The 14,455-nt window shown below is 50.8% G+C and overlaps 1 protein-coding gene across 1 annotated transcript in view; it reads right to left on the bottom strand.

Annotated features, from left to right (window-relative positions):
* Positions 1-695: 695 nt before the first annotated feature.
* Positions 696-14,455, bottom strand: part of TSHZ3 (teashirt zinc finger homeobox 3) — a 69,856-nt gene continuing 56,096 nt past the window's right edge. Inside the window, 2 exon segments of the mRNA XM_027516026.1 lie at positions 696-3,911; positions 3,914-5,503. Coding sequence (XP_027371827.1) covers positions 2,299-3,911; positions 3,914-5,503 — 3,203 coding nt within the window. The 3' untranslated portion in view covers positions 696-2,298.

Genomic DNA, 14,455 nt, shown 5'->3' with positions numbered 1-14,455 from the left:
TAAAGGTATTTTACAATTTTACATGATGTTCCCAGCGTTTTGTTGGCATGATTTGCCGGGGCTAATAAAAGCTTGTGATTATCATATAAATGCTCTCCCCACTCCTCCCGTGGATGAGTTCAGGCTCCCCGCCCCCCTGCACCTCGTTATCCGTGCTCACTTTAGCACAGAAGAGAGAGCATGGACCCAGGGTCCACCTGCCCAGCTGGGCTCTGTTTTCTGCTCCTTGAAAATCCCGAATCAACAGGAAGGAATCGCCCTGCACCGAGCCTTCCAAAAACCTTTCCTCCCATCTGCCATGGGCAGGGCTCAGGGTCCTGACTTGGACTTCTCTCATCCAGATGGGAGACCCAACTCCCGCCCCCATGCGGGTCGCCAGGTGTGACCGAAGCTTCACTACCGATACTTGATAACATCGCCTTCCCAGCAAGAATCTAACCCCAAGGGAACATCTTCCTTTCTTTTACATTTTTATTCTTGGGGAAAATTCTGTCCACGCCACCTCTGAGTGAATGCTCGCTGCTCTCCAAGCCCAAAGTTCACTAAAACTCCCTTGATTTACGGGCGGCTTCCGACTGCCAGCACCTGGCAGACACAGCAACCAACTCAGTCATAAACAGATCGCATACAATTTAATTTTAATGTGCTCGTTAGTCGTAGCACATTTCAGACATAATTGTGAACGCAACACAAAATTATAGCAAAAAGACAATTTTAATGCTGCCGTAGAAAAGAGGGTTATATGAAGAGTCACATAATGGTGGTTCATTGTCAACAACAAAACAGGGCACAGAGTGTCTGTGCTGTTTACATGCCAATATTTTATACATAGGTTCTCATATGGTGTCAGCTGTCAGTTACTTCTGCAAATTAACTGCCAAAAATGGAGAAGAACAGAATCACTTGGAGAGCCGGTAACCACGGGTTACCTTTCATAAGCCTAAAGATAAAGCTGCAGTGTGGGATCTTGGGAGAATAATTAGGAAGAACAAAACAGAAAGTTACCAATTGAAATAAAAAGGCGTCCTACAATATGGAATAGCAACCAAGAGGGCTTATAAATAAGTAAAAGAGGTTGTATCACAGAATGCCTCGTGACTTTTAAGCAAAGTATTACAGTACAAACATTTTAAAGGCTTTATCAATGTTTAGGAAATACAGTACAAGTTCTCTCTCTCTCTCTTTTTTTTTTGTTCTTTTTTTTTTTCCTTTTCAAATAGACTTAACCCTTTGAGCACTGAGTTTATTTTGAGCGTGTTTTTTTTTTTTTTTTGATTTCTAATAAATACCTTTAAAAATAATGTGCAAAATAGTTATGATGCCTGCCATGGATGGATCTCCTGGCCTCGTTTATTCAGACTGCTCAAAACAAATGATAATATGATGCTAATAAATATGTATAATTTAAATGTGAACCTCTATCAATATAGATGTACTGTATAGCAAAACAAACAATCATACTTTGCTTTCAGATAATGTTTCTGTATACTTTATAAATGCTATCTGTGGTATCTTCTGTATAATTTACAATGTTTGCATGTAAAAAACAAAACCCATAGACCTTAAAAAAAAAGAAAAAGAAATATACACTATACATAGGCACGGCTTATGCCCAGAGCATAGCAGGTACATAAAACACTGTTGCTATAAATGCAAGAAAAAAGGTCATTTACCCACAATCACATTTTTCATAAGAGAGTCTGAAATCTATACAATATATACATCTATGTTTCAATGTGAAAATAATATTCTTTTAAATTTCAAGGCGTGTTATACCCCTGCAGACCTGCATAAATGGAGGTTCATATTATTAATTATAACTAAGCTGGTAAGGAGTTTAAAAAACAGAGCTTCATACATTATTATTATTATTTTATTTTTTAACCAAATTAATGCAAAAGTGCTTCAAAGTACTCAGAGGGCTAAAGATGAAAGGGTGAAAAATGCCAGCACACTTGAGCCGCGTGGAAAAGTGTGCCCGGTTTCGTCATAAATGCTTAATTAAACTGTCTGTTAATGCATGCAGCTTGAAGCATCAGGGGATGCTCACAACTAAATCCCATTTACACAAAGTTCCAAACACTTACCACTGCGTTTTAACCTTCATATTTTACCAGTAACAACAGCTGAGTATGCACCTCTATTAAACACTGTACAGTTATACAAAACAGTCCAGCCCAGAGTGATTCTCTGCAGTTAAAATAAGACCATGTGCCAAGAACAAGACAGAGGGGCCTTAAGGTGCCTGCAACAGTTTCCCTCAAAGCGAATTACAGTCACTTTAATCAAAAGCAAACGCTACTGCTTCTCTAACTCAGAAACATACAGAAGGTGGTCCTCAGGGGACTTCCCGTGTGTTTTGCTGAGGTGAAGTTTAACCGCATGCTTGCTCGCAAAGGTCCGATTGCAAAGTTTGCACTGGTAGGAGGTCCCCAGGTCCTCCTCGGGGGAGGACGTCACCAGTTTTTCTGACGGTGACTTGGTTTGTGCTATCTGATTGTTAATCTGTTCAGTGGACAGTTTGGACAAATCCCGTAGCCGGAAGCCCAGGTGTGACTCGAGGTGGCTGATGTATGTGGAGGGAGTCCTGATTTGTGACGCGCAGTCGTTACAAAAGAACACAGGGTGGCCGGTGTCCAAGTTTTTGAGGAACTTTGTTCCACCTGTCCTTCGCAGCTGGTACTTGACGTTGGCCAGCCAGTGGCTGATGGTGGTCATGGAGAGCCCGGTGAACCTGGAGATGTGCATGCGCTCCTGGGGGCTCAGGTCCGACATGATGTACTTTCCCTCCGAGGTCTGCCGGAGGCTGGCGGCGAACTGCGCCTGGAGGATGAGCAGGTGCTGGGGGTTCCAGTTTGACTGGCGGCCCTTCCTCTTCTGCGCGGGCGTCGCCTCCTCGGCCTCCTCCAGGGTGGCCCCGTCAATGTCAGACTTCTCAGAGATGCTGGAAGGGGTGGAGGACTTTGACGTGTGGCTCTCTGTCAAGTTCTTCAGCATATCGGATATATCTGACAAGGCGTTCTCGCGTAGTGGCGAGTTTGACATGAATGATACGACGGCAGATGTCTTTGCCGTTGTCACCGTGGATGAGGAGGTTGCCGGGGAAGCGGACGTGGGTGACAGAAGCGCTGAACCCAAAGAGCAGCCTTTGTCATTCTTGCCTTTCGTCAAGTCTATGGGCTGGTCGTTGCTGACGTGGTAGAAATAGCGGTCGAGGTGGTCTGCCTTCTTGGACTGCAAGGGTGGTGGGGTGGCCACCGCCGCCTTCTCGGCCAGGCTGTTGCTCATCTTGAAAAGCATGCTCATGGGGTCGAGCGCAGGCAGGGAGGGCTTGGCGGCCTTGCCCAGGTGGATGTTCATCACCGACTGCAGGGCGCTCAGAGGGTTAACGAAGGGCTGCTCGGGTGGGTGGTCGGTGATGATGGCCGTGCTGCTGCTCAGGCCGCTGCTCATGGGCTTCACCAGGTCCTTGCCGTTCTCCACAGGCTCTGCCAGGGGGCTCCCCTCCTTGCAGCCGTCCCGCTGGGGGCTGGGGCTGTCCTCCTGGCTTTTGAAGCCGCCGTCGCTGGATGCCTCCATCTTGATGGGCTCGCTGATGTCGCTGCTGCACGGGGATGGGGTGGCCCGCTTGGGTGGAGAAAGCTTGCCCTCAGGCTCCTTCATTTTCTCCTCGACTTTGGCAACTTTCTCGGTGACTTTTTTCACCAGCTCCTCCATGGCATGAAAGTTTGTCTTGGGCATGGGGGAGGTCTGGCTGCTGGGTGGAGTGATCAGGGTCTGGTTCTTTGTGGGGGACACGATGTCACTGTTGCCAAACATGGGCTTCAGGGGTGTGCTTTTCCCTGCGGAGCCCAGAGACAGCTTCATCATGTTGGGGAGCTGGTAGGCAGCGTGGATGCTGGGGTAGCCCCCCAGCTGGGGGTGCCATTCTGGGCCTTGTTGATGGCCGACGTGACTGTGTTTTCCAGGGACTTCAGGATATCGAGCCCGCCCTTGGGGCTCTCTTCGAGGTCGTTCTCAGTCAAATAGTGGTACTTGGAAGAGATATCGTACTTCTCCTCCTCCTCGCAGGCCTTCTCTTTTTCCTTGGGCTTCTCTTCGAGGACAGCTTTCTCCTTGTCGGCTTCCTTCTTGACCTCCACGTTCAGTTTTGGGGAGATGCTGGCGGGCGTGTTGGAGGGGGATGTGAAGGTGGTGGCAGCCAGGGGCACGGACTGCACCTTCTCGTCCAGCAGGCTGGTGATGCTGGGCGTGACGGGCGTCTCCATGATGGGCTTCCCCTTCTTCATGGCCGAGTTGGTGACCTTGATGAAGTGGCCGGTCACCATCATGTGGGCCGTGAGCTCCTGCAGTGTGTCGTGCGAGCTGCCGCACTCCATGCACTTGAGGATCTGGGACTTGCGGGCCTCGAAGTGCCAGGCGTAGCTGGCCCCGTTCTGGTGGCCGTAGCGGTTATTTGGCGTGATGTACGGGTTGGAGTTCTTCTGAAGCGCATCGTTTGTGTCCGCCATGGCAGCTTTGGGGGTGCCGCCGGTGGAATCCGGGGAGCTGGGCAGCTCCAGCTCCAGCGAGGCCTTCTTCCGAGCGGCTGGGATGATTTTGGCTGCAACGGGAGTGACGGGTTCCTTCAGAGGCACTTTTTGGTAGTGTTTCGTTTTGATCATATGGACACTCAAGTCCTGGAGGGACTCGAACGAGTGGCCACAGTACATGCACTTCAACACCTTCTGGGCATCCTCCTTGCCTTCCATTTCCAGCAGCGAGCGTTTGCGGGGCTTGGACCAGCGCTTGGGGTTGTTGTTGTCGGTCTCATGGTTGTCGTCGCGGTAATGCCCCGTCTCGTTCATGTGCACCGTCAGCTCCACCAGGGTGTCGTAGGCGGCACTGCAGTCTTTGCAGCGGAACTTGCTGGCCCCAGTAAAGATGGAGCCGTAGAGCTTGCTGCTCTGCCGGTACAGCTGCACCGTGCTGAACAGGCTGGGCTCGGGCAGCATGCGGCTCTGGGACACCTGCTGCAGGGTCTTGGCCATGGCGCTCTGGTGCCAGTCGAAGCTCCCGCTGCCGCAGCTGCTGCTGCTACTGCTGCTGCTGCTGCTGCTCCCGTTGTTCTTCTCCGAGGACGGCTGGTGCAGGTTGAGGGTGAGGTTGGACCAGTAGGAGTTGGAGAGGAAGTTGTTGTACACGGCCTTCATCTGCTCCAGGCTGTCAGATACGGTCGTGTCTTCTGGTGGGATGGTCACCTCCTTGGTCTCCTCTTCGTTCTTGATGGAGCCACTTTCAAAGTCGGCCATCCGGTCACTGGTCTCACTGATGTGGGACTCGCTGTCCATCTCGTGGCTGGAAAACTCGGCCGCCGGGGAGTTCTGGTAGCTCGGGCAGGTCTTGTTGAGCTCCTTTTCCGGGCACATGTACTTAGCCGACGGCTCTCCATCTGCAGGGCTCTCTCCTGGGTCTATGTCTTCATCTACCAGGGCGGCAGCCTTTAACTCATCTGAAACATAGGCTGCATTGATAACAGGTGGAACAGGTAGGACAGAAAGAAGAGACACACGGAGGAGGAGAGAAGGAAAAAAGAAAGCATTAGTAAGTGTTGACCTTACCTAGAACATTTTCTCGGCTCTTGGGGAAACGAAGCAAAGTAGACGGGCACATTTATTTGTAAAATTAAATAGTTAAAATGTGGTGTTTCTTTGGAGCAAAAAAAAAAAAAAATCTGCTCTTCAAACATAATTTGCCACCTTATTCTTCTCAAGGGGCAACAGCTTGAAATTAAAACTAAATTTGAAATTAATGAAGCACATTCTGGAGGTGGCATTCATTTCTAAAGTAATAAATTACTTGTATCAACCTCAGAGACAGCAGTTCCTGTCTGTCAATTAATATGTCTTATGCTTCTCCTACCCCTAATGCATTTCTTAACAGACAGATTCACAATTTAAATTAAGCAAGCATTTTTTACTCATTACATTTTTGAGGCTCAATCTTTAATAAATATAAAGCCCAAAAACATCAATACAATTTTTACGAAGTGAAAAGAAAGTACATCAATTGTACTAAATTAGAAACAAGGTTTTGTGACTTTTTTTTTTCCCCCCCTTCCTTCTGGAAAAGTCGGTCTTATAAAAGCTTGGAGTAAGTTTCCTACCACGGTCCAGGTGCTCATTTGTTTCAGATGGGAGGGAAGACCCTGACCTGCCACCACCCAGCCCTGGCCTGCCCCTGTGTGCACACTCAGCCATTCTTAGCCACCGGCACACACACTCTCCATGCAGAATTATGTCAGAACAAGTTCAGGAAAATTGGTATGCGGTGCTCATTCCTGCTGTATAAATATATACAAGACCTTCCAGTGGACCTTACAAATGTCAAAGTGTTTGCTCTTTAGACTACTTTGTCAATATTTACTCAGCATAAGCTTCATGGGCATCCAACAGGGATCCTGTCTTTCTGGAAGTAATGTAACTGGGGATGTGAATCCAGCCTGTGCTTCCGAGCAGGTGGAGGTACTCTCAACAGGGCCGAGCAGCTGTGGGTTCTAGAAGATGCCCTCCAGAGATGCAAAGCTGGGAGAACACTGTGCTAACGGAACTAAATGATTTTTTTTTTTTTCCATTCTAAATTTGCATTCAGTGACTTTGGTTTTTTCTTATGGAGCTTGCCTGACACTGTAAATCAAGTTGGACTGGGTCTTGTGACTAATAGACGTGGCCAGCCCTGTGGTAAGTGACAGTGTTAAGGCAGAGAAGGGGTGAAAAGTAACTTCTTGTCAGCTCCTCAATACCAGTTTGCTTCCAAAGGCCGGCTGCTAAGGCTGGAATGCCTCAAGTGCTAACATTGCATGGCTGATTGAAAAGTCTTAGGAAAGAAAAGGAAGCTTTGTTTGTGGCATTCACTCCCATGATGTTAAAGATTTGCCCCCAAACCAATTTCACACTAGAAAAAGTAACAAACAAAACAGTGAAATGACTCCAAGAAGACTCCCTGGAAGACACACATATTCACCACTGCCCCCCACCCTCCTTCCATCCAGGTCAAGAGTGATATATTTGTGTTCCTAAGTCCCCCTTTGAGTACCAAGATTTCTAAGCTGAAAAACTACTGATGTCCCAGCACTGAGGTGATTTGAACTTGATGGGAATAGTGTCCAGGTACATGCAGCTGTAGAAGCCAGGTTGCTTCTGCTCAGATGCAAACAGTGAAGCAAGAGTCTTGGGCTCGAGCTGTGGAATGTCCTTCCGCAGATGACCAGAAGAAAGTGTCCTGCTCCGTCAGCTTCAGTGAGACTTCAGTTTGAGGTTGTGCACTTGGAGCTGGCAAATGAACATGCCAAACAAACTCTTTCCTAAGGCCCAGGGCCACAGTGCATGGGGGCCCATGGTGCTGACCATAAGGGGGAAGATGAATGTTGGAAGAGGAAGCGGAAGAGAAAAAGGAAAGCAGGCATTGCCCCCTCTGCACAAACACTCTCTGCTCATCATTCTCTTGAAGCCTGGCTCTCAAACACCAAACAGGACTGGCAGGGAGGGTGGCTGAGGGCAGAGTGACCAAGAGTCACATTTTCCCTGGAACTGTCCGAGTCTCAGCACCAAAAGTCCTACATCCCAAGGATCCTCTCAGTCCTGGGCAAAACCGGTCAGCTGGTCACCCTGGTGAGGGGACACCCAGCAGGACCAGGTCAGAACATCCAGGCAGGTTTGCATTCCTTTTTAAGAGGAGCTTGAGCAGGGTGAGCTGGGTTTGACTGTCTGCAGAAATGCACTGGGAGCAAGTATGCATAATGTTCCTATCCAAGGGGTTTCATCTGGAACACTGAGTCTGAAAGGAAGGACAAAAACACAGTGGCCTGTGTCCTGCAGCGGAGGTGCAAGGAAAAGCCCAGCCCTGTGTACACAGGGCAGACCCCCGAACCCCCGTGGGAGCCGCTGTCTGCAGCACGAGCCACACCTACCAAGGCTCCCACGGAATTCAGGCTAGGAGAAGCAGGGGTCCAGAAATGGCCCCATCTGGCCAGGCAGCTGGAAGCCAGAGTCAACGGTGGTCACGAAGGCCACCAGCTCAGGGAATATTGTAGCTCTGCCAGTCCACCTGCCACCCAGGAGCGGTGTGGGCCCCCTGGAAGCCTCAGCACAGTGAAGTAGGGGACAGCAGACTGTCAGGAGCATCCCCCAACACACACATGCACCATCATTGGCTTGATCAGCTCCCACCCTGAGCTGGCCCCCAGTGGACTCCAACATGCCTTGTAAATCGCACAGCAGTATCAGAATGTCATCAGTCTCGTGACTGAGGAGGAAATTAAAAATGAAAGAAAAGTAAGGCCAACCTCGCAGTTGACAATCAAATCCTACTCTGAAGAAAATCAAAAAGCTTCGGGGCCAAGAGGCCCTGGATTGGGGACACCCGGCATCACCCTGCACAGCACCCCTTGGCCTTGTCGTGGCTTCTGAGGCTCCTCCTAAATACCGTTGCACACTGCCCTGACAGGAACCTCACTGCGTGAATCCTTCCTCTATGTTTTGCGATAATTGCACTCCTCTGAGAATATCACATCCACTCTCGATGACTGAACTTCAAGAAGTAGTGAGAAAGTAGAAATGGGCCTAGAGAAATGGCAGAGGGCAGGAAAGAGTGGAAGGGTTCATTCAGTCCTCCAATTCTGATCGTGCTCCACCCCCACCAGAATACCATTTTCTTTCTCTAGGACTCCGTTTCCCCATTTGTAAATGACAGGTCACTGTGGCCGGATCAGGCCCTCCTTCTCTGCTTCTCTATTTTGTGGCTTTTCTGAGCAAAAGGTAAAGAAGTGAGGCCATGCCCGCTTGCTCTGGCTCATCTCTGCTAAACTCTGGCTCCTTTTCAGCACTCAGCAGTCAAGTGACTCCCTTGTCCTTCTGCTCTGCACTACCTGGCAAAGTCCCTGGCCAGAGAGAAGGAGGAACGTCCTTACTGGATCAGTTCATGTCCCGGATCAGGCCAAGAGGGAGGGGGATTGGGTGTCTCCATCACAGTCTGGGTGGACAGTAAGAGGTCACCGAGGGTGCGGGGGAGCTGGGTGAGAAGCTAGCCCCACGAGGCTGGCTATCAGGGGCTCCTTCTCTCAGGGAGGCGATGGCAGGCCTTGTCCCCCCATTTGGACCTCACAGGTAATCGTGCACAGGTAACAAGGCCTGAGGAGGCTTTGCTACTGTGGATGGTTACTTTGATCCCTTGCTGCTATTTAACTTTCTGCACATTCCTGTCTGGATTCTCCACGGCCAAAGGCCCGCTCTGTACTCTCACATCCTGCACACAGGAAATGAGCAATAGACACTGGCTGTCTCCTTTAGAAAACGGGTTGGTTGAGCTCATGTTCAGCAGCAAGAGGCTTGTTCCCAGCCTCTGACCCCTCTGACCCAGGCCTGGGCCAGCCCCCAGCATCTCTCACTCCTTAAGGAACCCCACCTACTCCAGCCCCAGACCCTTCCCTCTATTCTCCAGACAGAATCCACTGGATGTTCAATCAGCGGGCTGATCATGTCACCCCAATGAACACTCAGTTGCCATCGGGCTTGGAAGAAAGCTCCAACTCTTCCCAGCCACCCCAGAGTCCTCCACCATTTCAGTCCTGCTTCCTCTCCAGCCTCTCAGCTTCTAGAGCATGACACGGCCTCTAACTCTGCACTGCCGCCTCCCATGCTGGGAACCCTGGGGGAGATTCAAAGAAAGGAGGGTGAGCCATCTACTCCCTGGGCTGCAGTGAAAGGTAATATCCAGGGGCGGGGGGACTTGACCTCAACTTTGTCCCCGTAGCACCTAACCCACTCCCTTCTTTTTACAAGGCACACCACCAAAATCTCTAGATTAACCACTCAAACACACACCCATGGAATGAATGCATGAGTATATGAATGAATAAATGAACACCGTAGATGACTTCTTCAAACCTCCTAAACAGTTGCCAAAACATCTAGATGGATCCAGCCTCCAGCTGGTCCCAGACGTGCTGGGGTCTGATCCGAAGTTCTTCCTGCATCCGTTTTCTGAGTGTGAGCAACATGAGGCTGGGCCTCTGGGGGACAGGATGCCAGAAGCCCACTCTGAAGAAGAGGGGTGGAAGCCCCGCAAATGGTGATCTCCTTGCACTGGGGCCACGCCTGGCTGTGCTCACACCCCAATACCTCTCTCCAAGAATGCTTCAGCATCACCGTTTTCTCTTGAACAAATAAAATTGAAACTTCCGCTTCTGGCTTCAGTAGAAGAGGCCCTGAATTGTACTCCTCCTCCCAGGGAGGAGCTCTCATTCAAACCAAGTTGCCAGGTGCAAAGATGAGAGAAACAGATGCGAGTGGAGACTCAAGAGAGGGTGGACGGGGGCCTGTCACTTCCCTCAAATCGCTCAGTGGAGAAAGTTCCTCTCCAAGACGTGAGCCCTTACTGACTACAGTGACAGCTCCCTCTATAGCCCTGTCTGATCTCTTCCTCAATGTAAACTAAGCTCTTCAGGCAGTAAGACAGAAACCCATCTCTCCAAAGCTGAGGGCCAAAGACACATGTCTGAACAACTGGATGAACTCAAGAACTTAGCATGCCCAGAACTGAACGGGATTTCTGGGGAGAGACACACGTTCATGAGAAATAAAAGCTCTCACACTTGCTGAGACTTTCTCCAAAGTTCCACAGCGCAACGCCCTGGAATGTCAAGCAATGAAAAAAAGAAAAAAAAAAATCACACTGCTACCTAATATGTGCATGCTTCTGAACTATTTGCATTTAATCCTCTCAATGGTCCTGGCAGGTGGATCAAATGATTTCCTTTCTACAGCCTAGGAAACTGCAGTTCCCACAAGTTAAATGAGATACTCCCAAGCCCTCTGCAGGGACCCCTCAGGTGTCAGTGGGCGTACAAGGGGATCTGACTAACTCCAGAGAGAATCACACAGAAGGAGTGTAGAGTGACTGGGCCGCTGCGTCAGAGCCTTCCTTAACGGCTGACCTCAGTGGGTCCCATGCACTGACCCAGTGGGTCCCCTGGAGGGGCAGGTCCCACGTCCTGCCCCTCCAGGACGGTCCTGAGTGCCCTCCCACAGCTCTTAGGTGCTCATGCCTCCCACGACGTCCAAGGAGTAAGGAGCTGACCGGGGCAGCAATCAGAGGGTCTGGAGGCAGCAGCACCCTCATTAATATTTATTATCATCATTAACTAAACCCAACCACTAGGTAAAGAGAAATTAATACGTTTGATATAAATATAAAACAGTAAGCTGGGGCATAACGGAATTCATTTTTGGGCAAGTGGGAATTACCTTCATTGCTCTGTTGTGCGTCTCTCTCCAAAGGAAGAGATGAAGGAGCAGGGGAAGAGGAAGGGTATCCTTGGGGGGGTGGGGGCTGGGCTGGGGAGCGGGGGCACTGGCGGGAGCTAGAGAGAAAGGAAAGGGTGTGTGGCTGTGCCCTGCTCCCAGAAGCGATTTCAAAGTAAACTGTCCTGTGGAGTTTTGCATTTTCTAGGCTGAAATGAGCCCTCTGAAGTTATAACACTGTTTTCAAATTCCCAAGACTGCCTGGGAAGCTGCAGGCAGCTTCACTGGCTAAAGCATCCTCAGACTTCTGCTCCCTGCCCTTCCCTACAGGTGGTCCAGGATACCTGTAACCCGTGGTTCAGGGCATCCTCATCTTCGGTGATGTGATGGAGAAGGGACAGGAAGCAGGGAGAGGAGGTGGTGGGGCTGAAGAAGGTCAGGGGTGGAGAAGGCAGAGGAGAGAGTGGGGGGCAGGGAGCAGAGAATCATGCAAGAAAGACGGAGGAAAGAGGGAAGAAGCCATTAGGACTAGGGTGGTGTTGGGAGGGGACAGAGAGAGAAACAGAGGCAGACAGAGAGACGGAGAGAGAGCAACAGAGACACAGAAATGGAGAGAGACAGAAACAGAGAGAGGCAGAAAGAGACAGAGAGATGGAGAAATAGAGACAGAGAGAGACCACTAAGGGCAGTGCGAGGGAGGGAAGGAGAGAAAGAAAAGCAGCGATGCAAAGTTGAGAAGAGGCAGGAGAAGAGATGATTCTAGTGGTGGGGAGCACCTGAACAAGGGGTCTCGGTGCAAGGATGGCACGGGGAACGGAGCCCTGCAACACTGCTGTGGGTCATTTCCGTGGCTGGAGACTCAGGCCTTGTCTCAGCCTCTCCTGAGCACTCAGATTCTCAAGACATAAGGCGATTTTTTATTTTAAGGGTAATTTAACCAGCTGAGGGCATGACCAAGCAGACAGTTAAAGGCTCAGCCAAACCTGGTGAGCAGCGCAAGGGAACATGGCTTGGGCACAGAGGTTGCTGCTGCCCCAGAGATGATCTGGGCCTTCGTGGGCGGAGGAAACCTGGCCAGGGGAGCCTCAGGAGGAGCAGGCCCCTGAGGTAGGGCCTCAGCAAATGCCAGGAACTCCTCTCAGGCCCTCACACACATGATCACATTTGAGACTTGGAACTGCCCAAAAGGCAGGTGTGGGCAGCAAGTCTGAAACTGGACAGCTTGTGAAGAAGGCTATTGGCTCTAGACTTGGTTCTCTTCTCCCTTCTCAGGGTTCATGCATGCCATGCTCACTCTGCTCCTGCCCTCCCCTCATAGCCAAGGCCACTCTGCATGGTTAATGAACCAAATTCACATTTTAATAAACACCCTGCCTAAATGCCTGGGGAGACCTGGGTCCTAGAACATGCTTGGATACAGAAACATGCCAAGATCATCACAGGGGTCTTGGTCACTTCTGAACAGCTCCCCCCATACACCTGAATCCAGAACTGAGCAGCAGCAGACACCTAGTAACCATAGGGATGGGGACAGGTGGGAAGCCCCAGCTACCCCACGTGGAGAGCTGGCCACAAGAGCACCTGCCTGGACTCAGACAACCTGCCATTTTTGTTGGTGTTCCTGTGTTGCACGATTTTCTGTTCAACTGAATAAGGTCACAGACACTAAACTGGGTCTTGGCTCCTGCTCTGCCCTGTGTTGTCCAAATGACCAGGAGACTGGCTTCAAGTCTCTGGGCTTCAGTTTCTTCACGAATTGGAGGGAGGAAGGGAAGCAATTTCTGCCACACCTGCCTCCCAGGTGTTTGCAAAACAAGGAAGTCACAAACAGTGAGCAGAAAGGGCTTTCCCAAGTGAAAAGGGCTCTGCAAACACAGGTGCACAGACTCCACGGAAGTGCATGAGGCCTGGCAGACCGCACCCACGGGGTTCTGGCCCAGCCTCTAGGCTAAGTCCTCTGCTTGAAAAGGAAGTCTCCAGGGTGAGGTGATGGTCCCCAGAGCCCCAGATTCTCCAGCTGACTTTCAGGGAAAGGGGCAGAGGGACCTAGCAGGGACTGTTAGGATGACAGGTCCCCATGGGTTCGGGTTCCATCCCCTTCCCTCTGGCGGCCTGAAGGTGTGGGCTGTGGAAAAGAAAGCAAGCCAGAGAAGAAAGGGAAGGAGAGGAAAATGAAGAGCAAAGAAAGCTTAAACACGTACAATATTAACATTCCTGACCCAGCACCTGCATGCACTCTCACCGCCCCCCCCCCTCCCCCGCCCCAGGCCTGGGTCATCTTCAGGAAGGAAGCCCTAGGGCTTTGATCAAGCCCAGCTCCACCCACAGCCCCGCCCACCACTCCCCCAGGCTGGAGATTCCCAGTCTCCGCCCACCCCTGGGGGCGTGGTTAGAGCCAGGGACCGCCTCTCCGCAGGAGCAACCACTGGAGGCCACCACACCCCTCTGGCCGCCAGTGTTCCCGCAGCCTCCAACCTGGCAGTCTCTTCCAGGCTGACTGATGACCCCGTGTCAGGTCAGCTTCTGCCCCGAGTCACCTCTTTAGGGGGGAAAGAGCACAAAGTCTCCAGAAAACGTCACAAGTTTCACCTTGTTCTAAACACACCTAGAAATTCGGGACAGACTGATCCATTCGCAAAAGAATCTCTGCTTTATGAAGGGCTCAGGCCAAGTGCACCGTGCCCTCTGGGTTATCTTTACACAGCTCTCTCTTTGCAAATGTGTTGCACATCTAATTGTGACAGGAAGGGAGGGCTCCTTTGTGGGTGTAGCCAGGTTCTACAGCATCTGCTCTGTCTGGGATTGGAAGCCCGGAGTTATCCCCTGATGTTCTGAGGGCCCCTAAAATGAGCTGTCAGGAGCTCTGGAGGGTGTGAGGGGCAGTGAGGCAGGAAGGATGCTCAGACCTGGGCCAGGGATGACCAATACATTCACCCTCCAGACAGCTCCCCACTCCCTGTCGCTTCAGGGTCCTGCAGAAGGTGGAAATCAAGATGGGATACATATGTCCTGCTGGCTGCTGGCTGGGAAGGATTTCAAGGAGCAGCACTGATGGGAGACTTCCTTTCTGTGCCAAGAGTGAGGTGACAGCGTAAGAAAGTGAGTGATGGAGTAGAGGGGAGCTCAGCTAAATACGCTGGGTAATATCAAGGTGATTAGACTGAGCTGTTGGGCCT

The sequence above is a fragment of the Bos indicus x Bos taurus genome, chromosome 18 (assembly GCF_003369695.1).
Source record: "Bos indicus x Bos taurus breed Angus x Brahman F1 hybrid chromosome 18, Bos_hybrid_MaternalHap_v2.0, whole genome shotgun sequence".
Taxonomy (NCBI): Eukaryota; Metazoa; Chordata; class Mammalia; order Artiodactyla; family Bovidae; genus Bos; species Bos indicus x Bos taurus.
The sequence above is the reverse complement of the archived record's forward strand: the minus strand, read 5'-3'. Positions and strand labels throughout refer to the sequence as shown.